The sequence below is a fragment of the Drosophila erecta genome, unplaced genomic scaffold, assembly GCF_003286155.1.
Source record: "Drosophila erecta strain 14021-0224.00,06,07 unplaced genomic scaffold, DereRS2 tig00000000-arrow-pilon, whole genome shotgun sequence".
NCBI classification, from domain to species: Eukaryota; Metazoa; Arthropoda; class Insecta; order Diptera; family Drosophilidae; genus Drosophila; species Drosophila erecta.
Window position 1 is genome coordinate 17,222,491 of NW_020825194.1, and position 27,695 is coordinate 17,250,185.

Below are 27,695 nucleotides of genomic sequence, written 5' to 3' on the forward strand. Positions count from 1 at the left end.
TTAGTTTTAATAGTTATACACTTTCCCTTTATTACTTTAGTTGATTTTAATCTCGTTAAATTGTTCTCATATATATTTATTATGTATATACTCGTACGTGTTCATGCTGTCGCCTCCGTTCTGTCATCGAACCTTACACAAAATGTTTAATTTATTTTCCGTTTGCTGTGCTTAGTTTTCAGGGTGCTATCGTCAGAGAAACTCCGCGCTCTGCCCTTGGTTTTACATTGAGTGGAAAATGTTCTATGGCATTTCAGGGAGTGCCTCTGCTTCTTGCTGACAATTTTTGCATCCGGTGGATGCTACGAGGAATCCTCTGGTGTCTAAATATTATCAATCATTAAACAACTAAATTATACTTTTTCGGTTTTCCGTCTCGGGGGTGATATACTTTAATTAGTACATTTACATATATTTTACTTCATTTTGCAATGTATATTAATGAAATGCTGCTCAACAAACTTTGCTCATAAACATTAATTTAATTTTTGCTTTCTTTACGGTTTAATAATAATAATCTATTTGCAGACAATAAAAAATGTGTGTGAGAGTCAATGCTGGAGGTTTGATATATCTTTCAGGATTCGGTGAGGATTGGATCTAGGGGTTGGGTTGTTCTGCCTTGTAAAATACATATGCTGTCAACATCATTACATTATTTATCGTTAATTTTTAATATTTATTGTTATTATTAGTTCGGTTTATGCACTAATTTGCTTGTCATTGTGTCGCCAACATGTTTAAAAACGCACAAAGTAAATATAAATTTTAAAATTTCTTTAGTTTGTCATATTCCATGCCGTTTCGTGTAAATACATTTCATTTGTTTAAAAGTAAATGTACAATATACAGTTTAATGTCATAACGTTTACTTTTTCCGTATCATCCGCATGTTCTTCATATATTTCGTGACTGCTAACAAATAATTACACATTCATAGCATTTCTCATTCTCATATAACGTTTGTCTGCAGAAAATAATTTTATTTTGGTTTTATTAACAATTAGTTAGACATTTAGAGCAAAAACATTGATAATATAGAATTTCTTTTGTTTTTAGTTTATGCATAAAAATTTGTCTAGTGAAATATATAAATATATATGTGTATATATTTGTTTCAAAGGTTTTGAACTGCTTATTGTTTATAATTGCATTTACTTTTCATTTGTTATTTGTAATTTATTAATTGCGTTTTAAGTTTCTTGATCTTTCAAGTCCAATCAGTGTATTATTGTTTTGGCAATTTGTTTTTAGTTTTGTTCAAGGAAGTTCGTGTCTTGGTAGTGGAACAGCAAGGTGAGAGTTGTTTAGAAAAAATCCCAAAAGAAGTTTGTTCGAACTGAAAACGTTCGGAAAAGAAAACTTGTTGGCGCGCCTTAAATTGAGCTAAACAATTGGTATTTATATGCATTGTTATTTATTTATTCTTCAACGTGTTGTTTAAGCATCAATTAATGATAATTTACTCTGTGTATAATATTTTTGTTTGACTACAAACTATCGAGGGATAAATAATACGTTTGAATGGTACTTATTTGCTCTCAACTAATAAGTTACTATCTTTTTTATTTTGCTTGATTTGAATTCAAAATTTCGAAAAGAAAAGCCTTTTAAGGATTTTGAAACTAAAACATTCAACTTTTTTTTGGGTGTCTCGTATCTTTACATATTTTATATCTATACTTTTATTATAATAATTTTTACACATTAAATTCAAATGCATTAATTTATCTGTATATATATATGTGTATATATATTTATATATAATTTATTTATAAATATAAATAACAAAATTTCCCTTTGAAGCATGTTTGTTTACTCAATTGTTAGTCACTATATTGAAATATGATCTGCATATATAGCATTAGCCAGTTTCTCGTTTAGCCTGCTCTCATAGTTGTGTGTCTATATAAGTACTTATTGATAGGTTGGTTACTGACTGCCAGATTTCGGATGCTTCGTGTGCTGAACAATTGGCAAGTAATAGCGACGACTCCCTCTACCGCTGCCACTCGGTGTGTCAACCAAATAAAAGAGAATATAGTAGTTACATTTAAATACCGGATTGGCTAGGGATTGGTTTTTTCTTTTTACTTTTCGGTTAAAACGTTAAGGTTAAATCAAATCGTTTTCTTTTGCTTTAGTGTCTTATATCATGTCTGAACGTAACTGAATAGAACGCTTTGCTCTGAGGCCAATAATTGAGTGCGTGTTAGGGGCTATGGTATCTCAATCAACTTTTCCAATAGGCCACCACAAGGCAAGCCCACAGGGAAATGTCTGGGATTGTGGACCACCGGCACTAGGAGAGCGCTGGGACTGCCTCGTCTCATGGATAGCCCAACATCGTGCGCTTTAGGCACTTCAAAGTTCTGTGGTTTCGAATAGTTTTGTATTTCGTTTAGATTTGGATTCGGTTTTGGGTTTGGTTTAACAATATTAGGGTAATCAATTAAGGAGGAAACAAGGTTAGAAAGGAATGGAAAGAAAGATAAAGTAAAGATAGTTATAAACTTAGAGCCAACTTAGAAGAAACTACGATATAAGCTCTTAATTACTTTAAATCATCGGTATCCTCAATTAAATCGGCGTACTCCTCCCAATCGTTGTTAGTCGAGCGTGTGCGCAAGTTTGATATTGTCGGTTCGTCCTCCTCCGCCTCCGCGTCGTCCTTGCCGGCCTCCCTGCCTTTCCTGCGTCCTCCGCCGCCGCCGCCACCGCCGCCATCTCCGCCTCCAGTGCCGCCTTCGTCAACCACCTCGTAGTCCTTGAGTTCAGCTTCCAGATCCTTTTCCCATTGTTCCTCTGGCAAAAGACGGAGCAACAAGCAGAATATCGATTAGTATTTGCGTGGCTTAGCAGCACGGTAACGGATATCTGCTTATGTACGGATATATAATAATATAATAGGTTTAGCATACATGGTTTACACATATCGTATATTGGTATATGGCGTTTGGGTATATAGGTTTAGTATCAAAAGTGTCTAGGCAAGCAATTGAATTGTGGTTAGGTGACCATCCCAAGCAAGTACATGGTTGTTCTCAGTTTAATCATCGCTTACGTTTACCTGCGGCTAGTCTCTGGGGATATAGCTAAGACATAGATTTTCACACACTGTTATACGTTTGGGTATTCGCACCGTAACTGAATAATAGCCGTCTACAAATAGTTGAAAATTTAGTTTATTTTTCACTTGGTCAATTAACAAAGTCGGGCCAATTTAAGGAGTAATTGATAGGGTAGGCTGTACACCATTGTCGATCTAGCACTAATTAACGGATAGCGTGCACCCAAAGGATACCCAGTCCATGACTTGCTTGTAGTTCCCAAACTGCAATTTGTGTTTATTGTTGGTTTATTGTTGCTTCACACTCCATCAATTAACAAAAATGTTTACAACAAAAATCATATTCAGTGTGTATTTACAGCATTTACGCATAAAAAGCAAGCAAACGGAACATATTACATTAAATATTCTTATTTACACGCCTAATAACTGACGAAGCTGGCCAAATATAAGGTTTTATAAAAGCCGGCAAACCAAATGCTGCAAAATTAATCAAACCAAAAATGCCATGAAGAGAGAGAAACAGGGGAAAAAACTGAGTCATATGCGGCTTCTTGGAGGTTTATAGTTTTTGGCCAGAGAATTCAATCGTTTTGAATTAGTTTCTATTGATTTTGTGTGGTGAGTTGGTCCATAAGAAGGAACGACTTTATTGGTTACAAAATTATCCCCGATTCGGATTATCATTGTGCAGTTTAAGAAAGCAAATTGGTTTCGTAAGAAGCGCCCAATTTGTATAAATAGGTATCTTTCTTCTTGCCCTCCCCGCTGATTTTTCAACGCACGCACTTTAATGTAAACTATAATGCAAATGCTAAACTAAAAACAAAGCTTTGTTGACTAAGACTACTAATTAATTTGCACACACATACTAAAAACATACACAACGATTATATAGATACAGACAGAAGCGTAGTGGGAAATGATTGAAATTGCAACTACTTTGAATTGTAGGGTAATATCTAAATACAATATTGAATATTGCTGAACAGAAACATTATGCAATTGAAAACCAACATTTAACCAAAAATTATCACAACTAAAACGTGTTGCAATTTGTATATAGTTCACTTTTATATTTTTTGCTTTAATTCAGCCAACAATTGCTAACTTACCACACAAAATTTTGTTTCGGTTTTTGTCTTTTAGTAACATTTTTTTGCTTTTCTGTCTTCGGTTTGTATAAATAATGCCTTTACTGGGTTCAACTCAAATTTTCATTGTTGTCAAGTGAATATCTTTATAAGTATTTATATAATTTTGTTGCTGTAGTACTTTTTTTCTTTCGCTTAACAATTTCTTTTCTTTCTTGTGGGCAATTTTGTAGTATTTTTTTATAATTTTGTTTATTTTGTTAGTTGGTTTTTTTTTGCATTTTGAAATTTAGATTTAGCATTTTGTTGTGTCTTTTTGTATTAATCCATTCAATCTTCTGCAAGATGATTCGTAAATAAATCAAGAAATACATGAAGAAAAATAAATGTTTTGTTAAAATGTTTTCCCATACAAATTCATCATCAGATATTCATGGTAAGATAGTTTTGGAAAATTTTGTGTATTGCTAGGAAGGAAGTTCTTTTCGTGTCGCGGCTAGATTAGAATATAGTTTTTGAGTCTTAAACATGTGGAGAAATGTGTCAAAGAAAAAAGGCAAAATTATAATTGGATCGAAGGAAGGAAGACAACGAAAATTACATCTAGCTAAATTTTTGTAAATTAACTTGAATTGCAAATTGAATAAAAAGGAGCACGAAATTGCAAAGAGAGAGCGAAAGTTGTATCAATAGGATATATGTTGTATATAAGAATTTCTTGATCAGTTTGGTCATACTCAACTTGTTCGAAATTTGGTTTGTGGCTTTAACTCTTTCTTAAACTGTTATTGGATAATTGAAATCAAATTATATGTCATATGTTACATACATATACATATGTATATATTATTATTTTGCAGTTCGCTAAATGGCAAATGAGAGTTCTTTGTCGAGTTTGATTTAATTCAGGATATATATTTATATGTGTTTATATAATTTATAATACTCTTGTTATCCATTAGTTGCTTTACTTCTATATTTATTTATTGTGTGATTTCTTTATTGGTTTAATATTACTTTCAATTGATAGATTCGCTTTAGTAATTAAATGCCAGAGCTTGAGTTGTTTGTCATATAATAAGAAAAAACGATTTTCATACAAAATGTAATTTACATAAAAGAAAGAAACAGAGCAGAGGAGAAGAAAGAGATTTGTTCGGTTTTACACTTGATTTGTACACACATTTTTGTTTGTTTTAGATTGTTTGTTCTGTTTGTTTGGCACAAAGAAAGTATATAGTTTCATGTGTGGCTTTGGTTGCAAAATAGATAATGGGATGTTGGGAAAACCAAATTCGCGACTCAGACAAGAGACATTATTGTGCTCAAATGGCAATGGAGTGTGCCTGGATAGATCTCTAAAGTCTAGATGAAATCAGAGCTGAAGCTCGCTGCCTAAGCAATATAACTAGATACTCTAAATGTTTTCTCATGTTGTATGTAGAGACATGTGTATGAATGAATGTTTCGTGTGTATCAGAGCACCAATGAAATTCGTTTGATCAATTTCATGTATGTACAAAAAATGTTAGTCCTTAACTCAAGCGACAAGAAATAACAGGGAAACAATAACAATAATAACAAACTGATAGGGAATTAACATAATATAAACTCTTACCATCAGTCGCAGCTAGTGCCTGCTGGGTCATGCTGTCGATGCCCAACTTGCGCATGCCGTCTTGGATCTCAGCCAAGTCCGATTCGCTCGAGGCCTGGAAGTCATCCGAAACGAATTCCGATTCGGAGACCTTCTGGCCCAGCTCTTTGCTGGCATGTGCCTTTGACTTGGCTGCCTGGACATGGCTCTGCTGCACCTCCGGCTCAATCAAAGCCTTCGGCTGCTCGGCAATGGCTTTCAGACTTGAATCGCTCTTGGCTGGTTCGACAGTCTTGGATTTAATTTCTTTGGGGACCACTTCGTTGGCTGATCGTTCAACACGGTTGAGTTTTCGTATTGATTTCGATTGTCAAGTTCGATTTCGCAGTGTAATTTCGTGGTGGGATTCATAAAAATAATAATAGAACGAAAAAGGTAATAATTAACAAACTGAAAAGAGGAAATACAGTAAGTAAATCGATTTGAGGTGAGGCGCTGGGCGGCTGGCGACGTTCGTGGAGCGATTATCAATTGAGATTCGAGACGCGATTGAGATGAACGTTGGGGGAGTGAGGAAGAACCGAAAACCAGGAATCGAGTCCTCGACGATACAAGCCAGTGCGGGTGGAGGGACGGATACAAATCAAGGGGCTTAATTCAACTTATAACATGAGCATACTCTGAGGCGGTGTAGTACAGACGCTAGCCAAGTTAGTTAGATCGAGGCTCGAGAGATAGTAGGCATGTTTAAAGATTAAGGTAGAAAGAGCGAGAGAACGGAAAACGTTGGATAGCTAGCGTGTGTGAAAAGGACTAAGAGGAAATCATAAGTTAAACAGGCGCGTGTGGCTAAAGTGAACCAAAAATGAAAGACTTAGACTTAGGAAAGATAGACAGAGTTCATAGGCAGGTCGTTATAGGTACAGATACACGTTATAGATATAGATATAGATAGATAGATAGAGAGCGCGCGAATAACGAGTGTGAGTGTTTGGTGAGCGAGGCAGTCTGTTTATCCTGCATCTCTTTGCGTTATATATATTTTCCAGCGTTGCTGACGACGATTAGCAGGAGCTATAACCAACTTACCATCTTCGCCGCTTGAGGCCTGGCCCACGCCATCGGCGCCTAGAGTGCCCAACTCGGCAGCTTGGATGATCAGTGAGACGCGGTAGAAGTAATTCCGCCAGAAGTTCTCTTCAGTGATGCTGGGGAATAAATGGACATGGATCAATTGCTTGCTCCTGACAACTCTAGCATTGTACTCACATCTTGGGCACCAGCTCGAATCGCATCGTCTCGAGCGCCTTGTCTTCGGCCATAATGGCTATGGCCGTGGGATAGGCGGTGTCGTAGCTAAACTCAAAGTCCACGCCGGCGGGCGGGGCGCGCACGAAGTTGCGGCGATCCTGCGACAGGCCCAGAATTTCCTCCTTGATCTTGGCCTCGTTGGCGTGTCCGATCCAGGGAGCTGCTCCATTGCCCACGCCGCCCTGGCCCTTGATGAAGGCTTCCTGCTCCTTGTTGAACGAGTCGAGAATGGTCTGGGAATAGGCGAGAATGAATAGAAATTGGCCCCATTGAAGCAGTGGCATGCACTCACATTATCCTTGACTGTTTCCTTGATTTTGCTGCCAGCCTTGCTGATGGCCGATGACAAGAAGGACCCAAAGTGTTTGGCCTGCTGTGTTACTTTTGTGGTAACTGTCGGATACATTCAAATCAGGATGCGATAAGTTTCACTCCACTGACGACAATCAGCCCAAATGGGACTTGCTACCAACAGAACTAAACTAAACTAGACTACAAAGCAAACGTTTCACTGGGGGATTGAGTGAGAGGGGAGCGGGAGTACTGGGTTATTTCAAACTACTTGTAACTGGGGGTTAGTAACCTGTCACCGCTTTCTATCTCAATCTTTTTGAATTGGCAATTGGAGTTGACATTGAATCGACATTTAGCACAATGTGTTTGAAGTTGTCTCTTGTAATTTGGGTACCAATCAAAGTGTGACACGTACTTTTGACTTCATCGCCCTTACCCTGTCCGATTTGACCCTCGTCGCCGGTGGGCGTGCCACCGCCCGATGCAGGATGCGAGTCGGCGCCCTCCGTGGCGCTGCAGTTGCGGCGTTCGATGTGAAGCGGAGTAAAAAGAGAGGGAGCAGAAAAACAAAGTGTGAATGGTTTTGCCATTTCCATATCGTTTGAGTATTCATATAGTTATTGTGAAAAGCTCCAAGAACAACTCATGCAGCAGGCAGCATGCCAAATGAACTTAACACATAAGTAGGTAAGAATTACTTAATAAACATGCCTGAAATGCACTCAATAGTAACCATACAGAAATAATAAATATACCATATTCAATAAACCATGCATCAACAACTATTAAGCGTGCCATATTTTGAACATAAAAATCTACTAGACTTTCGTTTAGGGTTCTGTCTCTCTTATCAAATGATCTTGTTCTCATTATTCGAATATTAATTTGAATTTCCTCATGTTCAATGATCTTTAACTAATGATCTTACATTTTGGGTTCATTTACATTTAAAAAATCTTTTGTACTCGCTTATTTTAAAACGCTTATGTATATATACACGTATTTATGTTTTTGTATACAGCTATTTATTTATATTGTTTTTTTCAGTTTGATTCGTGAATGCAATATGAAATAAACAAATCTCATATGAATGTCAGGATGAATGATGCCAAAAACGAATACTACAGGGGCACAACTAAAAGTGAGTGGAACAAAGTGAATTCCAAATGGGTTGGCACACTAAGAAGTCATGCGAGGACTGATAAGCATCATTAGCATCACGGATTCATACTTTTCCATTTCTGAATTTTAAAGCCGGTCCCCGCGAAAGACAGACATTTATCGAGCTGGGAGATGGTAATTTTTAGCTGCTACACGAAAAAATAAGGACATGAAAAACGAAACTGGTACAAAGAGGGAAGGCTACACAGCAACACAGCGAGATGAGTTTGGAATCGAGACAATGAAATGAAAACACAATGATAATGGTACTGATGATGATCGAAATAAGGACAGTGATACACATCTACCAACAACAATTAGGGTTGAGCTTGGTTTTACTATACGTAGACGAAGGACTTGGTTCCAAATAGTTTTTTTATGGTGTTCATTCGGTTTCCTTGACTTGGTTCGATGGGCCGCTCAAAAATGATGGAATCTGATACTTTGGGCAATTGTTAATGTCGAGAAAATGAGGATTTAACATTTTTTATTTCGACTCGTTTGAGAAATTAATAGAAGCGAAATGTTTTTAATTAATAGAAAATATCAAATGGGACTGCTAAATGTATGTTGTATGGTTTATGTGTTTGGTGTTGAAGAAGAAAACGATTCAGTGGTTTGACCTAGTCAAATGGAAATTGTACTTGATCATGAGCTGAATGAAATGAGTTATGGTAATTTCAGTTTTTGATTTTTTTGTTATTGTTTTTTCTTTTTCAAAATTGTGTCCATTTTCAAGGCTAGAAAAATATTCAACTTACCACTTACAGATATATATCAGAAATTACACTAAAAAATAGTTTTTATGCTCCGTACTATATAACAAGATAGCTTATAGTATTGTTAAATTTTTAGGTGAACGCTCAACATATCCAAAGTCAGGAAATAAAAATATTTTCTAACTCTCGTAAAGGGACAAAATTTTGTGTTTTCGTAAGCCAATTTCAGGTGGGTTTAAATATTTACTTTTATATACAAAAACGTTTGAACGATTTAAAGATGTTGTACTGTTTTACAGATGGGAGAGGTAGATAGGTTGAGAGATATAGAAATTTATAGAGAGACAGATCATATTTGATTTGTACAAAAAGTTATTAATATGTGAAATAGTGAAACTTGAACCAGCACAAGAAAATTCGTGTATAGCAAATAAATGGGTATATAAATATATAGGTTATGTGGAAATGCGGAACAATATCTCAACTAAATATATGAAAGAAAACGAGTTTCCTTTAATGTGGAGTATGTAGGTAAATCGTAAATAGTTATAATATACTATAAGAGAAACTCGTGTGTATTTGGGTAGGTATTAAAGTAAATCGTGTGGAAAAGGCTTCAACTTTCGGTTACGCAAACCAATTGTAAATGAAAACCAAGGAAAACTTAAGCCTTTGCTCGTATTCCTTCCATTAGAGGGAGGAAAACGTTTCGCCTGAGACTTCAAACAAAAGGTACCCAAAAAAGTTGAACAAAAGACTAAAGAACTTAGTGTGGCTTAAACGGAGGTTAACCAAAGACGCAACAGGGAACTGAAGTACAAAGACGCTTCTCATCTTCTTTCATAATTTTTTTGGCATTGGTTTGTATTGAACGGCTGCTTCGTATATAATTCCGTCATTGTCAAGCTGGCACCCATACCTAATATACCTCGACTTGTCGTCATCCTCGCCACCACTCACGGCTCCACTGGCGGCGGCCCCGCCCTCTCCGGCAACAGCTCCCTCGGCGCCCTCTGCTCCGTCGGCTCCTCCGCCCTTGCGGAGTCCCGGGATCGATGGTATCGACGGCATCGCTGGCATGGCCGGCATCGATGGCATCGACGGCATGGCTGGCATCGACGGTATCGAGGCGTTTCCCAGCCAGCCCTTGGCACTGCCCAGCCATCCGCTGTAAAAAATGGCAAACAGAAAGGAGCATTAGTCGTGGGTCTTTAGTCCTTGGCGATTGAGTGACTGACTGGCAAAATGACAATCAATCTTTGCCCTAATTTGACAATATTCAATGCTTGCATGTGGGTGCCGTTGGATAAGGGCCTGATAAAAATCTATAATGTACCACGTCAAACAATAAGCAGGCGCCTCCACTCGTCAAGCTCGAGCTTATACATATAGAAGCTCGTGCTCGCACATACAGGGTGGCAACTAATTGATTTCTTTTCGATATGCTGTTTGTTTATTGCTTGGGCCAGATTTTTGTCAATATCATCAGATTTAAGAAAGAAATATTGGCACTACTTGGGTCTCTTGTTATAGATTACGCCAAACAGTTTCCTAATGATTGGGGTTTCATAACAGGCTTTTAAAGACTTAAGATTTTACAAAGCACCCATTTCCAATTCTCGCTTCCTTTCCATTACGTTGATAGTCATTGAACCATTTCTACGCCGTCATAAATAAAAGCCAGCTGACAAGCCTTTGGGATACTTGACATCCAGCCTACAGAATGTGATTGGAGGCGGCTTTGCCATACACTTCGCCCCAGGTCGACACTGTGTCAATCACTAAAACAACACAAAGATCACCTGAAAACAGAAATTGGAAAAAAGGAAGCTGAAGCGATGTATGAGTGCTGTCCTGTGTGTCTGGGCAGGCTTCGTCGGCAGGTGAAGACGCCATGCAAGCACACATTCTGCAAGAACTGTCTCTGCAAGGTCTACGAACAGAGCCCCGCCAAGGCTTGTCCCCTCTGCCGGGCCCCATTGGAGTACTACATCGTAAGTCCTTAAATAATACGCTCATAGTACTAATAACAATAGTAATATCTTCCATTTCCTTGGTGCAGAGCAAGAGGAATAGCAGAGTCAAACTTGTCTTCTTCTCTTAGTTCCCGTCGTTAAATTTAAATGTTTATGGTTTATGTTGTTCGTTGTTGCACGTTTAAATTATTTAATTTTCTCCAAACTTCTATATATATTCGAATCAAAAGTAACACATTGGAAGCCAGGATTTAAATCAATAGCATAAAGTGCAGTGCTATTAACTCCCAAGGTAAGTTTAACAGTAGCAACCTACAAAACTTAAATTGTGAACTCCATTTCAGTTACCCAAAAACAGGGGAATTCCGATCAAGTTACTTGACTGCGAGCTCCGGGGTCCTATTCAGCCAAGTACAACAATCGATTGGAGACTAGTCCTCGTCCTCGTCCTCGTCCTCGTCCTTTCCTTTTTTTTGCTTTTCTCGCTCAAATATTCCATGCACATATTGCAATATTGAAAGCCCTGCCTGCGGCGGTACAAGGATGAGCAGAGGGATACGCTTCCTTTGAGCCTAGGATATAAATGATGATGGTGGTGCAGATATAGCACTCGCACATTCCCACATAAAATGCGAGCTGAACTATATACAGGGGAAATAGAATAAAACTCACAATGACAAGCAAGGGATTTCAATCGCTATGCGGTTCGAGTAACGCGGCTGCACTTATATATCTTTACAGCCATGTGCATTATGCTTCATTATGACGGGGCAAGGCCAGCGGAATAGTGGACAGGCATTGCGCATACGCCGCGTTGTATGAGTGCTCATCGATGCGGAATCAGAGTAGTTGTGAAAAATCGCTGCCGTAAATCGAATAAAACTGCAGCCAGGACCCATTCAGTTTTTTTCCAAACTGCACTTAATTGAGGCGGCAAATGAAGTTTGTACCCAACTGGGTCAGCAGATTAAAGAAGCATATGTCGAGCCGCATCTAGCATACGCCATGTTGGCCAGCCCAATTAGGGAACCGACTCGATGGGCATTTCAGTATATGGAACGACAACGACTATCGCTATGGAGCTTATCATTAGCAATGAGCCAGACTTCCAATGAAGCACTCCTTCCCTTTTTCTCTATATTTTCTCCCAGGGCTTCCCTTTTGTGATTTATGTCTTCGTCATTGGTTAAAAGGATGCTGAGGGTCTGGGCTGGCATCTACGCAGTTTTGTTAACCTGACAGCGGCGGCAACAGTTTCCGGCCTTATTTATGGCTCCAAGGATTCCCAGTTGGGCCTTGCATAACTCAGCACGAGCAAACCGATAAGTGGATGGACATTCACTTGAGAAATGGTTTCTTAAAGTAGTCCACTGACATTTCCGGCGGAATTACCTTACTCTCTGCCTTTGCCAAGTGTGAGTCATAAATTTCCATCTACTTTAATTATGTGGTACGCGTTCATATCGACTTTCTACTGCTCTTGAGTATTCTTTTTTGGCTTACATTTTTTTTGTCCTGCCGACAGATTTTTCCCGTGAAAAGTTTTAATTATAAAAGTTCGGGCCGACGCTGCGGCAAACACATAGAACAAGAAATACGACATGCCGCAATGCCAGAAATCAGTAGGAACAAAGGAGTGAAGTGAATTTTCTACAGCCGAGGCTGACCTCAATTCTTCAGACATCTTCATCATAAATCCGGAGCTCAGCACAAACTAATTAATTGGTTTTTCAGGCGCCGGCAATCGATTTTCGACCATTATTTTGTAAGACCAATACTGCTGCTGTTTCTCACTTTGTAATTTGTCAGAATCCTAACTCCTGAATGAAGTTAAATTTCATTTGTAGCCATTGTTAATTTTTCAGACGATACTGTGCTTAAATCTTACAGAAAATTTAAGAATTCAAAATAACCCACTTTACACGCAAAATATGCCAGCATTGTAAACAGCGATGTGTTGTTAGAATATCTTTTTGCACCTCTATTTTTTGCATATTTTCCCAGCTAGAACTTTTCACTCTTCAATTTTTTTATTGCAACAATGACGTGGAGTCATGGTGTCGTTCCCTTCGAAAAAGTGAATGACAAAACAACGGCCAACGCACATGGCACTTATGTAAATTGCAGCCTGTCTGGGAAAAGCAAAGTGGGTGGCTTTGGGTGGGAAAAAGCATTCGCTGCAATTGCAACTGCAAATGGAGAAGTGCAAGTGTGACAAAAAGAGCAGGAAGGCGTGGGATGGGGGTTTTGGTGTTTTTGCAGTGTTTGCCACCCAGCTTGACACTTTTATACCCCTCTCTGAAAATCCCTTGTTGATCCCCAATCCTCTGATGCGAAAATTGCATTGTCAGCACAGAACGGCGTCAACTGTTGCAGTTGCACCATATTCTTGTGCACTCTTTTCCACGGCTCTTCTAGCGAATTGGCCATTTTAATTGCAGTCGTTAATTGGAGTACTATGAAGTATTGCATGTCCCCCTTTTACTGGAATTTTCTAATTGGATTGAGATTTTGTTGGCGCCCAGTTGAGATTTATCCAGTTTCAAAGGGTCTAAATCGGAACAAGACACGAACGGCTGAGCTGATAGCTGATGGGCCATAACTAAAGACCATGGCAACACAATCCGTTGTCATGTTGAGCCCTCCATCTTCCCGTCGCTCCTTCCCCTTCCCCTTCCCTTTCGCTTTGCTGCTGCTACACAATGGCCCGTATTTAAAGATAATGCTTATAGGAAATTTATTACATTCGCCGTGGATAATGCGAGGGAAAGTAAAGCTAAATGCGTGTATAAAGCAAAAAGAAATGATACCCGGCTAAAGGCACCTGCTGAGCTTCCATTTTCCCCACTCCATCAGCCGCCAAAGGATCTCCGCCATCATCATTTTCATCTGAAACCCCACCCAGGGTAGGCTTATGCTGAGAGGCGGTACAACAGTCACGAATTGGAGTTCAGTTTAACTATTGTATTTCATAAACTGTTTCATATTGGCCAGGGTTTTGGGGGGAAACCCGACTTCGCCATATTGGGGAAACTACCATAACTTTGTGGCTGGAATGCGGATTTTGCGATACTCTTAAAGCTGCCCTCGCCATTTAGCAAATGCCACACTCTGTCAGAGGCGCAACAGCCAGCAAAGTAGCGCCGAGAAAAATCCACATTTGACAAATTACCATCGAGCAGGTAAACAGAAGGCGGATAAGCCCGTCCATGAAGAGGGAGACGGGAAAGCACAGGAAAGCAGCCACAAGCGGGAAATTGGTAGTGGCGGGGTGCAGGTTGCCGCGGGCAGGACATCTACATAATCATGGTCATGTGTGGCTATTAATAAAAGATGAACGCAACATTAAACGCCTGCATTAACGTGAGTCATCCATCCATCGGCACGATTGCCTTCCTTACGATTTCGCCATTTGACATTTGACTTTTCATGCTCGGCCGATTTCTATTTTCATATCGCGTTTAAAATTGCCTTTTCTTCCGCGTTTTCCTATGGTTCCCTTTTCTTTATTTACTTTTTGGGTGGTTTTTATTTGATTTTATTTTCAATTAAAGTGAGCTGCGCAAACATAAAAATCTGGTGGAAAGTGGCCTATCAAATATTCATGCAGACCACTGTATGGGAGAACGCAAGTCGAGGCAAAATGCCCAGAATAAATTATTCAAAGCGGGAATTGATGAACAAACTGGCTAACAGAGATTGAAACTCTTTGCGGGGGGAATTGGCCCAATCAACGGAAGCGGTCGGAATGGCCGCTTGCTAATATATTGCCAAATCCGTTTGCCCACAATGGCGCAAAAGCAAACCAACTTTGTGCTGATTATAAAAAGGGCCTTTTTTCTGCAGCAGACCCAAGTTTGGCTCGTTTGACTTATGCCTTGTTTAATTACGGCCAAAACAAGTGCGTCCCGCAGGTTTCGCGGTCCAAACCAAACAACTTAAACAATAACAGCAACCACCGTTTGAACATTATCGTACTAGAATAATTAGGCGCCTTGTTCACATTCCCCCGGTCTAAACCACTTAATATGATTGCCTAATGGCTGTCGCAACTACCGAGCATTCAACATTAAAGGCAACGACCACCTAAGCTTATACATTTAAAGGAACGACTGCGATAAGCTCGGGAATACGACAAAGAAGCATAATCATCAAAGCAAGTCTAGGAGAAATATCCATAGCTGTTTGGGTTAAGTCCCATCAAAATATTACGAGTATGACGATTTTAAAAGGTGAGAGGTTGGACACTTTATCAATTTAAGTAGAGTTGGAAATGAATTTAGCCCCGCTCTCAAGGATAACCCACATAATGCGGTTGAGCAAGGTTAATTAGACTAAAAGTTGCCGGAAACGTCTAAAAATAGGAAGGCGGAAGGAAAAATACCATTCTGCATGCAAATGACAGGTGGACCGAAAGGATTAATACCCAGCTCTTCAGAGTCCTTTTTGCTTCACTTGTCGTATTTTCAGGATACTTGCCAATGGAGTTTTTGTTTATTATTTCAAAAACAAACCTTTTTCAGGGATTTTACCCTTGCTAATGCTTGCTGAATGCGCGTATAAAGCCATTTGTATCTAATATTTAAAGTGCAGTTCAAAATAATATTATGCCAAGGTATATATGTATACAAAATTAATATACTAGAATAAAAATATATAATAAAATATACATTTGTTTGCCAGACAACTATGTTCTTTTCAACAAGACAGCAACAGAAGTGCGGGCTCTGATTGAAAACGTCAGACGAGAAATATAGAAATATAGACGGTCAAACAAGTTACCTTCATCAATGGCAGGATATCCCTAGGCTCGTGATTAACTGTTTCGTGCTTCAATTTAGGGATATACACGCATTTATTTATAGCTCCGAATTTAATGGCACAGTCCCCGAAATGATAAACATCCCACGGCAAAGGATTGGGACAATTGTTGCCAAGGGCTTTGGCTCCTGAATTGCAAAGGTCCTGCCGCTCAATCAAAAAACTTAATGGCAAGTGAGTGTGCCAAAAGCCCAGGGGGCGGCTCAGAGGCCCGTGGCGGAAATAAACCGGTAGCAAAAAGGTGCAAAGTGTTGGGAATTTTATGCGCATTAATTATACGCGGCGAGCACGCCCCGAAAATGCAAATGAATTATTTAGCTTGATATTTAAGCTGATTGAGATGAATTAACTTGAAATGAATATCAAAGACGGGGCTCCCAACAAAGGCCAGTTAATGCTCAACACGTGGGCGAGCGCTTACATTTGCGACTCGAATTTCCCACGGCGATTGGCAGAGTTTCGCCAACCTGCAAGGACCCCCGAGTCCTCTTGAAAGTGTCACTACACATGTGAAAGTGGCTTCTACTTCAACTTTTGTAGCCAACGGGCAAGCAATTTGTGCGAGCTATGTGACTTCGCTCGGCGATTTTGGTTTCAGCCCTTCTAGTTACTTTTAGCCCTCTAAAGGTAGATTTGATGGCCCAAATGGGCGTGGTCGCGGCTCAGTTCGAGAAAAAGTTTCTGTGCTAATGATTTTACGACTGCGAACAAAAGTTTTCCCCTTACTGTGTTGGAAAAAAAAGGTAAATAGTTTATTGTTGGGGCCCAAGAAGTGGGATAATGGCTTCTAATTAGGTATAATTACGAAAGTATAAACTTATAATAATATAAAAATAAAACGAAATGAACTTACGTGGCTTCGGTTACTAATGAATCAACCAGGGAGGTGGACTTGGGCAGTCTAAAAGAAATTATGAGAATGTAAATCAAAATAAATAAAAATAGAATCAAGAAGGGTTCGCAATTAGGTAAATTAAAACAGGTTTGGATTAAACGAAAACCAACTACACAAATAAGTAAAAGTAACATGGAAATGGTATTTTCTGTTACCCGCCGAGTTTGTTTGGCAAGCCCTGATAAATTTATTTAATTTCCTTCCTCCGTCCCAAACTAAATTTTCGTCTGGTTTTGTTCGGCCTTTGGATAATTACCTGCAAAAAGAGTGAAAAGTTTGCTAAGTTAATGAAGATATATATCACGAGCGATTTTGAATGTGTTAGGCAAATTAATTAGATCATTTCGAGTTGGGGCAGGGCAACCGTTGGGGCAGAAAAGCCTGCGAAACGCCCAGCCAAACTAAAATGCTTCCTGACCTGACCCTCTAATTAAGCCAAAGGATATGATTACAAATGCGAAACGGGACCGGGCGCAACATGAAAGCGAAATAAAAGTCCAAAGTTCACGCTCAAGCGGACCCCGTGGCCCAGTCGTACATATAGATTCGCAAGTATCCAGCTGAGCGGAGAAAAAGAATTTCTTAACATAAATCAACTCAACGGGGAAATTGTGTGTAGATGCTTTCCAGATATTTATGTAGCAATTTGCCGACAAGGACAGCAGCACTGTATAGATAAACAATACCAATCGAATCGTATCGAATGGCAGGTGGGGGAGAAAAAAAAATGCAAATCGTACTCTGACCTTGACCCAATGAAAATGCCATACAGTTTGCGGCTCATGTCCTGTATACAGGATACAGACCCTGAATAGCAAAACAACAGCACTCGTATTCGTACGGCATACAACTTGCAAAGGGCAACCAAGATAAAAGTCTAAGCTGGCGCACTTCGCGTATACGTAATGTAACAAAATGCATGCAAGCAAGGCCAACCAGTGAGGGATGTGGGTGGTGTTTTGCTGCTCCTGCTGGAGCGACAATGTTGGGGAGTGGCCCATGCGTAATTTATGGCAACCGATTCAGCGGCAACTGAAAATTTTATTCAATTAAGCGAAGCTCTGCATTTCATCTAGCACCCCTCTATTTCGCGGCCCACCAACATGTTTATGGCAAATTGTCAGCCGCAACAACAGCAGCAGCAGCAGCAGCAGCAGCAAGGATCGTCGCCTTCGCGAGTTTCCTTCCTGCGTCCTTTTACATAACATGGCATTCATTATAAGGCTAATTAAGTATACGCCACGTTGTGAGCTCCGGCACTCAGTGCACGCTGCACTGTTTGCATTTGGTTGCTCCACTTATGGCAACACCAATACTTGGGAACATATGGCAGAGCGTTAGTTTTGACGAGGTTATGCCTGAAACTAATGAGATAATAATGGGTTATTGCGCTTGATAAAGAAAGCAAAACATGCATGCCCTTCAAGTGGAATATGATTGGAGCCGACCCAAGCATACGGATAGTGGATGGTCGGAGGAGTACGAAAACAAGTATACACACAGAATGGTCTTATAGAAGCGAAATCAATAAGCATATGGACCAATATGGATACATTCTGGAAATAAGCCCCGCTAAGTAGGCAACAGTTTTTTATTGCCGCCTTTAGTGCTCTCGAATTGGCAACGAATGCTGCTCATACGCCGCGTAATCCCGACTGCCGCACCCTGCGATGAAGCATCCAAGGACTGCGCCACGATGCAGCAACGTGTTGACCTTAAGCACACATTCCGCAGCAATCCTTCTCACTGTCACTTCGTTGGCCCCCTAGTCGTATTATCTTAATTGTTATGCAGGCGCAACTGTGTTCGTTTCGCAGTGTGTGACTTGGCATATTTCATTACTCAATTACAAAGCAAACTGTTTGAAGAGCCAGAGTCAAATGGAAGGACTAAGCCGTTTGCGATTTTCAATTAACGGCCAACTTGCACAACACACGACGTGCTGAGTCACAGACGAATCAACGAATGAATGAATGAATGAATCAATGAATCGGTGAAAGCATGAATTGCACCACTCACCACTACAGCCACAGCATCGAGCCGATTTAATGAAAGATGCAATATGGCAGGATGGGTTGACCCTGAGCTAATGCAAAAGGGTCGCAGGCGGAGGTCGCATTTAATTAAGAAATGCTTTGACTCCGGTATGCGGCCACTGCTGTCAAGTCCGTAAGTGGAAATACCTTCTCTTTAACGTATTTTCCTGGCCATACGTACATCCAAATCGATATTCCTCAGATAGAAAAGGGCTGCTGGTTATAAACGTTGAAACCGTAAAAAGTTTCATCCAAAAAGCAGGGGAGGCAAGGCTTTAATATCGCTCGGAAAAGTTTGACAGCCATTTGTAGATAAAGTCAGAAACCTTTTAAGCAGGCCGTTGGGCACGAAAATTTGCTAAGTAAATGGTTTTGCCTGTCACGTACAGCCATGGAATGTGTGAATTTTCACTTAAAGGATTGCGTTATCGGGAGCTTGAAAGCTGCGAAAAGCGAAAATATAAGATTGGATAATGTCATTAGCAGTGAAGTTGAGTAATTTTGTTTATTGAAAAGCCGTGGGGAAAACTTTCAAGGATACTGCTTCCCGGGAAACTTGATTACAATCGTCCAAATCACAAGCCATGCTCATTAAAAGTTATATTATTTCCCCAAAAAAGGTCCCCAAAATTGGATTAAAATCGAGGACCTAACCCGAAAGAGTTGAAATGGCAGTTTTGTACCGCTGCTGGTGTACCATTTAAATTGCAAATTGCGCGACGTAGAAAAACGTGTCGCAAAAACCATGGCCACGAGCCATTTTCGTAGACGTTTAGAAGCCTGTTGTTGACAGAATTAATTGCGCACGTTAACGTTGCTTCGCGGGTGGCGGCATCCGAAACCGAAAATTGAATTCTTGGCGACGTGGCTGCCAAAGGAGTCCAGCCCCAGCCATCTTGCCGCTGCAGCTTCCAAGGCTGAAATTGAATTACGCGTGTTTTTCATACACGTTTCTTGCGCCACTTTCAGTCACGGAATTGCATTAGGCCAGCGGGAAACAAAAGCCAGCCAAAGGCTGTTCCGCCAATAAAAGACCTGAATTGATGCCCAGAGACAATGAGTTGTCCTGTTGGACGCCACCTACACTCGGCATTACGTATACGCCCCGTCACCGTGATTAGGCAGGAGCCCGAAAAAGCCCAGCCATAAATTTCAACTGCAGAGCCAGGCAGAAATTTATGAAGCACAGCACAAAACAAAATGGCCGTTGTGAAAGCTTGGGGCTATGTGTTTTACACTCGACCAAATCATCACACACCACATCAGAATGGGGGCCAGAACCAGACATATGAGCAATTGGGTCTGGCTATTAGCACTGGCAACAGAGCTGCCATTAACGCAATGCAAATACAACCCTCGCAGTCTCAAATGTTTCCATCTTGTGGGTGGCTTATCAAACGCTGATGTTTTCTACTTTTGCTCGGCTGTATTATTCTTTTTTTGTTTGGTATTTTATAGAGCGTGCGGGTTTTATGTAAATTTTAAATATTACTGAAGAGGCGGTTTATTTGCTGGAACCACTGGCTTTATGACTGTGACTGACAGGAGCCCAACAGGGATTACGGACGAGGGGGAATGAAGTGTGATATCTACAACCATTTGCTTAGTTGGATAAGCACTGGAAATGTGCACTCACTGCTACAAAGTGGCGCAGATGAGGGGCGTTTAAACAGATAATCCAGGGAACTTGGATTCAGTTTAAAATATTAATATTCTTAAAAGCCAACTAATACAGTTTATTATAAAATTACAAAATTTTAAATCCCTTTTTACCATTTCATTAAGATATCTTTCCAAAAGGATGCAACACATAGATTGCAAACAAACAATTTAAGCCACTCAACCAGATGAAAGCTAGTTTTCGAAGTTTAGACGTGCCAGTCGCACACTCGCGGCCATAAATATAGGGATGCCAGCCTTCTGACATCCACCAAAGTTTTTGGCAGAGCATTTCTCATGCTGCGAGGACAGTGGGAAATAGAAACAAAGCACGTAGTCTGGCTGCCGTTTTTACGATACGCCGTAATTTGCTACTTTGACGCAAGTCCTGGTCCTGCGAGACCTGCCCGCTGGCTTTTATGTGTGTGCGTGCTGCGCCCACCCAAACACACGCACACACAAAATCCCACGCATCCTGTTCTCCGGATGTGGCTCCTCCCGCGTCTGTTGCATCGTTTGTTGCCATTACCCGGTTGGCCTGTCACTTCCGCGCTCCGTTAATATTTATGTTTTGCCAGCGCTTGTCTTGGCTCTTAACGCGACTTTATCATCGTCTGCGTCTGGAGCAGGCCCAGCAACTTGGCAACATGGAAACATGGCAACATTATCGTGATGGGCTCGAGCAGCACAAAGACTTTTACCAGTGACTGGCCTTCCGGTTGCCTTGCCTCGCTTTAGTTGACTTCCGGTCGTGCACTTTCCCATCCTGCGGACTTCCATTTATCTTTATTCGAGCAAAAGACCAACTGCTAACATATGTTTCCCACCCGATTTCCTACATTTCCATATGTTCCTGCCGTGTCCTGATTTCATTGCGCTTTAAATCGGGCCAGGCAGATGGTCCATCTGCGTCGTTCGCACCTTGGCCAACTTAGGGGGTCACTTTACGAGGAGCATTAAATTTTATTTTTGCCGATATTTCGGTTTCACTGCTCCTGCGTGCAGGGCCATAAAAATCCGTTTGGCAAGACCTCTGGCCCACTTTGCTTTTCGGCATAATTGACCGCCAATTGGTGTGGCAGAAGTGGCACGAACAGCACCAACGTGTCGGGGTCAAAAGGTGGATCTATAAAAATCGGTGTTAAGCTGATTGGGCACTTTGATGGCCTCTGATTAGCAGTGGAGCCACTGCGTGGCCAATTATCTACATTTCACATCACGAAATAGATGGCAAATGCAGAAAAATACCAAGTTATTAAGAATAATTTTTATAATAAAAACAAGAGAGAATGCTATAGTCGAGTTCCCCGACTATAAGATACTCGTTACTCAGCTTGTGGAAGTGCAAACGAGAAATTTAAACATTTTTTGGAATACCGGTAGAAATTGGGGAAAAAGTAATACAATAAAAAACACCTTAACAATTTTTTAAAAGTGTGCGTGTGAGAGTTTTGTGCGATTTGTGGGCGTTAGAGTGGACGTGACAACATTTGGAAACAATCTTGCGCTGCGTCTAGGTCTCTGGAAGCTGCATGCTAATCTTAACATTCTAGCTTTTGTAGTTCCTGAGATCATGGCGTTCATACGGACAGGCGGACGGACAAACGGTCATGGCCAGTTCGACTCAGCTATTGATACTGATCAAGATTAATATTTTTAGAGAATTGCGCCAGAAACATTTAGAGATATGCCACTTTCAAATCCGATTAAGATAAGTTGAGTTATGGAGCACAGAACTCAAGCCTTGGGACATTTCTTAATTTTTTGAATTTCTTCAACAGCATAACATCAAAAAAAAATTACAAAAAAATTAATTTTTAAGTTTGAATGCAGAGTTTTAGAGAATCAAAATCCGATAAAGATAAGTTGAATTATGGTGTATAGAACTTCAGCCTTGGGAAATTTTTTTTTAATTTTTGCATCGTCATCAGACGAGTAACGGGTATAAATATCTGGCTTTATTTATATTAAAACTATCAAGTTTTATGAATGAAAAATCACTAAAAATAGAATAGTATTACTAAATGAAGTATTAATCATTCTGGAAATTGAAGGCACGCAATGTTAATCAACCCTTTTCATTGAGTGGGCGTGGGAAATTCGCTGGCCAGCAATTAGGCGCTGAAAAACTCGTGTGGCAAACAACAAATTTACATAAAAATTACTATTTATATGGGGCGAATGATTTAGCACGTAGCAAATACCCAAAGGCATAAATATTAATTCGTGGTGCAAACAATAAGCACACCATGCCGCACCAGAAAAAGATTGAATAAATTGAATTAAAAGCGACAGCTGAAAAAATACACAAAACAAATAGTTTCAGGACAGGACCCACCCAGGGCGCAGGCGGCAATTAAGGTCCTGCTGAACCGAACAGAAATTGCAGCGTGTGGAGGAGGAGGTGCTGACCACAGAGATTGTTTGGCTGCTTTTGGGGCCAGGGCGTTAATTTGGCTGGCAAATGTCAAATGGCGAGCGCTCGGACACAAGGCGTCGTTAGCGCCCACGCGATGTCCTGGCAAATGGCGATGTGTCCGGCGGTGTCCTGCCTTGACATGAAATTTTAATACCGCCTTTAAATTTAAGTAGCCTGTGGGGTTTTTTGCATTCGGCTTGGCAGCGTTTCAATTGGATTCCCGCCGACCGTTTCGTTTTCTGTTATTTATATTTTTATATCCTTGGGAAATGTGTGTGTTCAGTTCGGGAGGCCAAATGTCGCTCGATAAATTTCTGTGGGTTTTCCATTTCGCCCGACTCGTATTTATTTATTTATTTTGAGGCCGTTGCTTTGATTTTATTATGTTTGCCGTCTCCAGGTGGGCGGAAGGTAAAAGAAAAGGGAAGGCAAGTCTCAGCCGGACTTGGATTGGCACAAATGTAATATTTATATAATTTGAATAGAACTCGGCATACCTATTTACATATAGAGAACATATTTCAATCAGGCCAGCACCAAGCGACATGTGCAGATATTTAATTCTTTACTTTTGTTTGCCCTCGCCTTGCTCCATGTGTGCCTAATGATGACCCGACCCGACTGGCATGTCAACTTCTTGCCAGCAATCAAGAGTTGCTGTTATTGTTGGTGAGTAAATTGTGTCAAGCGACGTTAAGAATGCATTGCGTACTTTTGCTTTGTCCAGCTTGTTTGCCAAGCAATTTGTGCGCAAGATGAAATGTAACACGTACCCTTTCAGTTCGCTTCGCTCCGTATTTGTTTTCATTTTATTTTGGCATAATTTTAGCAACAAAGGCAAGGGCACACGCACACAGACACACTCGCAGAGAGCAAGTGCAAATAGTGCAAATGTCCTTGAAAGCGCCAACAACTTTGGCCCTGGCGAAGGCAGAGAAAAAATCAGAAAAGGAGCGAGGAAGCGCATGTACAGGTGGAGATTGGTAGGGCTTGACTAATGGGTGGCGATGCATTCGCTTCTTACTCCGGCATAGCCTACTTTTTCGGGCAGCCCTAATGGGGTATTTTCAGATTTTTGGGCTAAATTCCCGCCCCTTCGCAATATGAGCAACTCAATATGCATGACAGCGAAAATTAAATAAATTAATTCCTTGAAAATTATAGAGATTTACGCTGATTGGCGAGCGAGGAAATGAAAACGACATTGGCAGGGGGACAGGCGTAAAGACAGGCAACAAGCCAGCACACACGTTTTCTGAATGCACAATTATTAAATAGGCTGACAAAAGGACAACAAGGGGGCGGGGCAGGAGGAGGAAAAGAGGCGGAGGAGGAGTAGCAAATCCTCCAGAGCGGGCAACAACGTCGTTTCTACTCGCTGTGGCCACATCACATGTGCACATTTCGCAGAGAGAAGCATAGAGCGTCCTTTCCCGCGGCTCTCTCGTATCGATCCGCAAAACGAGCAAAAGTCAACTGGAAACTGGAAAGCAACCACCAAAAGGAACACATCCTGCCTCCTGCCTCCTGCCTCCCAGTCCGCCCCCTTGAAACACTCCACCCCCCCACCTCCCCCACGACATGGGTGACAGTATTTCGCACACAGAAAGATGGTCAAAAAGCCAGAGTGTACGAGTGCTGAAAGCAGCCGAGCGCGGCGGAGGGACAGCCGCCAGCTCGAATGACTCAACATTTTGTGGTTATGCAGGAGCCACGTGCAAATTATTTTCATTGGAACGTACAAAAAACAAAACGAGTAACCTAAAGACGAGATACAAAGAACAACACGAAGGTGGTCCAACTCGTCAATGTCAATTGATAGTGAAAGGACTTGCGGGGCGGAAGGAGAACGGCGGGCCGTTGAAAAGGCGTGACACATCACGGACTTGGGTTTCAAAGACAACAACGACGACAACGACTACACCAGCTGTTAGCAGCTGGTTGGAAAAACGTGCCGCGGATTGACATCCTGGCATCCAGCACACACTCGCACAATTAAATATTAATGAGCTGAATTAAGTGAAAAACAACGTTAGTTGACTTTGGCTGATCTTGAGGATTAGCCTGCAACTTGTGGCATTAAGGGGCCATCGCATCGGGCTTAACTTGTCCAAAATTCAGCCGGATAATTGGAATTTACTTTCATTTATTTCCGTAAACGAAGGCTGAAACGGCAGTAACCATTGCTTACCCTCTTGTGTGTTAAATGAAACTCAACAAAAGTTGGGTGTGGAATGCTTCCCAGAGATTGATGAAGTACCCTGAGGAAGCGAGGGGGACGAGGTCAAATGATACGGTGAGGTCGAAAAGAAATAGGGCAGTACTATCAGTCATTCCAAGCGAAGGAGACGAAGAAAACTGTCGGAAGCTTGTAAGCATAGAGTTGCTCCTTTCCGTTTTTTGACAGTTCAAGGAATTTCCTTTGGTCAACAGAATTAGGGCAAATAATTTCGATTGGTACTTGCATACAAAGTAATACATATGTCAGCTCAACGAAGTTTCTGTGACTATTTAAATAACAAAAATATATATGAGACACCTTTAAGCTTAAAGTCCATATTTGAATTAACAGAAGACCCCTACATTTGAACAATTAAAAAGCCAGCCGCAATTCGCCGTTCCACGAATCATTTAAAAGCCATTTTCTTTGCATTTTTAAATCGAAATTGCTAGCCATAAATGTTCAGGGAAAAAAGGCAACTTCTTCGAAAGGAAACGGAGCCATACAGGATATATATGGGAGCGAAATTATCGGGCATTTGGATTTCAGTTTAAGCAATTATGTTCAGTCACGTCAGCGCGTGCGGAATGCAACGTAGAATGCAGGATAAACGGAGTGTGTCAAAACAATGATGAATGTGCCGTGAAGGAGCAATTGCCAGGAGGGCAGGAGCTCCATCGGGCGAAATGTTAAAAGGTACAAATAGCAAGGTCACTTTGGCACGCCATGTCAGGTCGACTAAAGTCAGGATTTCGGAGTCACAGTCACGGAAGACTAGAAAGATGGGCCGAAGGATTACCCAGGGCGCACTGTACGATTCACACTCACCTTTTGCCAGCTTCCTCGCCCTCGAGTCCTTCGCCACCGGCGGCGGCTGCTGCCTCCGGATCCACAGCGGAGGAGGCTGTAGCCTCCACGGATGTGGATGCTGCTGGAGCGGCCGCGGGCGCATCTCCTGTGGGCGCAGGGACATCCTCATCGCCAGCGCCTCCCTTAACGGCGCCCACCAGCGAGGTGAATTGATTTGTTAGGCCCGAAAACATGTTGGCTCCTGCTGATTCTTTCAAGGATTGGTGGTGTGTCCTGACTGGGAAGACGTGCGCACGTTCAACGCTCTCTAGGTTCGCTTGCTCTCACGGTTCTCACGGTCTTCCACTGCTCTCCCGCTCCTGGCGCTCCAACTTTTACTACACTGGGCAGGGGCAGAGATAGAATGTCCTGTAATGGGGTTTCCTTTCTTTCAGTGTTTCGTTCGCACCACAGAAGTTTCACTTTCAACGCTCGGCGTTATGTAAATTCTCGCATTTAACTTGAAATTTGAATTTTGCACGCTGCAATTGGGTTGGACAGATGGTCGAGATGGAAGGGAAAAGAATGGCTTTTATTGCTACTTGGCGAGGCGGTGGGGAAAATCAATAAAACGGACTGGGAATTGCGTGGCTATTGGGCACAATTACACGATAAATACTCTGCGATTCGATCGATTTTCCACATGGACACACGCCACGCTCGAGTTTCTTTTGTTTTTGGTTAATAGTTTTTCGCTATTTTCACAACTAAAGTAATTTGAGTCGCAGCCAATTACCACTTGAGCTTTTCTCTGCCAACTAGATTTAGCTTTGCTTATTTTTTCTCTTTGGTTTTTCGCTCGCTGCCAGGAGACTTTTGGATTTTCGGCTGCCCACTTCGAAGGTCCTCTGAAAACTGACGGAGCAGCGGAATGTCGATGGCTCAAATACCGAGCTGGAGTGTCGTCTTGGCTCTCTTGGATTCGGATTGGTATTCTCAGATTCAGTTCAGATTCTTGTATGCGTGCGTTGGCTTTCTCCCTGGAAGTGGAGTCCACCCCCTCCTCCGCGTTGCTGGGGCGATGGTATTGCGATTTCCGTGGGTGGGCGGTCTGTGCGCTGGAATGCGCATGTGTGTTTTGGCGTCGCTTTGCTGCTGCTGGCGCAATTAGACAAACAATTGACACGTCCGTGGAAACAACAACTGCGCACCAGTAATGAATATTTTCGGTTGGTTGTCGGCCAGTGCTGCCCATCGAACAGCTGACTGACGTAGCTCGATAACTGCGCAGCTTATCGATATGCTATTGCATCTCTAGCTTCTGCACCAGCTGATGGTAAAATTCAAATTTTACAAGTTCCTATTTCCCAAATAAGAAATCACATTGCAGCTCTATTTTACTTACATTAGTAAAACTTAATAAAGTTAGAGCAATGTACGGAACTCTCTAGATGCTTAAAATATTTTTATTTTCACGCCCCTACAAGTTAAATCTTAAGAACGTTGATCGAATTTTAGTTAGCTGGCTTAAGGGTAATATGTTTATACCTAACCACCTGAGCAAATCTGTGTTAAACTACACGAAATCTATTAGATTTGTGAGCCCGGGAAGTGAGCCTCATGTAGCAAAGTG

General features: G+C 41.2%; 1 protein-coding gene and 1 long non-coding RNA gene across 21 annotated transcripts; one reads left to right on the plus strand and one right to left on the minus strand.

The window, feature by feature from the left end:
- On the minus strand, nt 1-27,357 carry LOC6553257 (synapse-associated protein of 47 kDa). 20 transcript variants are annotated; one of them, XM_026976999.1, is made up of 11 exons: nt 26,859-27,357; nt 26,102-26,460; nt 16,897-16,944; nt 10,166-10,414; nt 7,782-7,879; nt 7,365-7,465; nt 7,031-7,305; nt 6,851-6,969; nt 5,783-6,088; nt 2,559-2,805; nt 1,774-2,372 (listed from the first exon to the last, which is right to left on the minus strand). In XM_026976999.1, the coding sequence occupies exons 2-11, from the start codon at nt 26,314-26,316 to the stop codon at nt 2,330-2,332; spliced, it is 1,701 nt and encodes a 566-aa protein (XP_026832800.1). In that variant the 5' UTR covers nt 26,317-26,460; nt 26,859-27,357; the 3' UTR covers nt 1,774-2,329. The 20 variants fall into 20 exon arrangements, 17 of the variants coding, with proteins under 17 accessions (XP_015009815.1, XP_026832817.1, XP_015009816.1 ...); XM_026976995.1 differs by having other exon boundaries at nt 26,102-26,465; XM_015154332.2 differs by having other exon boundaries at nt 26,102-26,604.
- LOC26526442 lies at nt 11,201-11,609 on the plus strand. Its single transcript, XR_003407681.1, has 3 exons — nt 11,201-11,240; nt 11,309-11,514; nt 11,567-11,609. It is a non-coding gene; the product is annotated as an uncharacterized LOC26526442 (long non-coding RNA).
- Nucleotides 27,358-27,695: the final 338 nt, after the last annotated feature.

Bases quoted from the DNA above. Each gene is read 5' to 3' on its own strand.
- LOC6553257 (XM_026976999.1), bottom strand. From the start codon at position 26,316: ATGTTTTCGGGCCTAACAAATCAATTCACCTCGCTGGTGGGCGCCGTT. The intron at 7,306-7,364 runs GTGAGTGCATGC...GCCTATTCCCAG, and splicing joins AGGAAACAGTCAAGGATAAT to ACCATTCTCGACTCGTTCAA. The intron at 2,806-5,782 runs GTAAGAGTTTAT...GTCTTTTGCCAG, and splicing joins GGCACTAGCTGCGACTGATG to AGGAACAATGGGAAAAGGAT.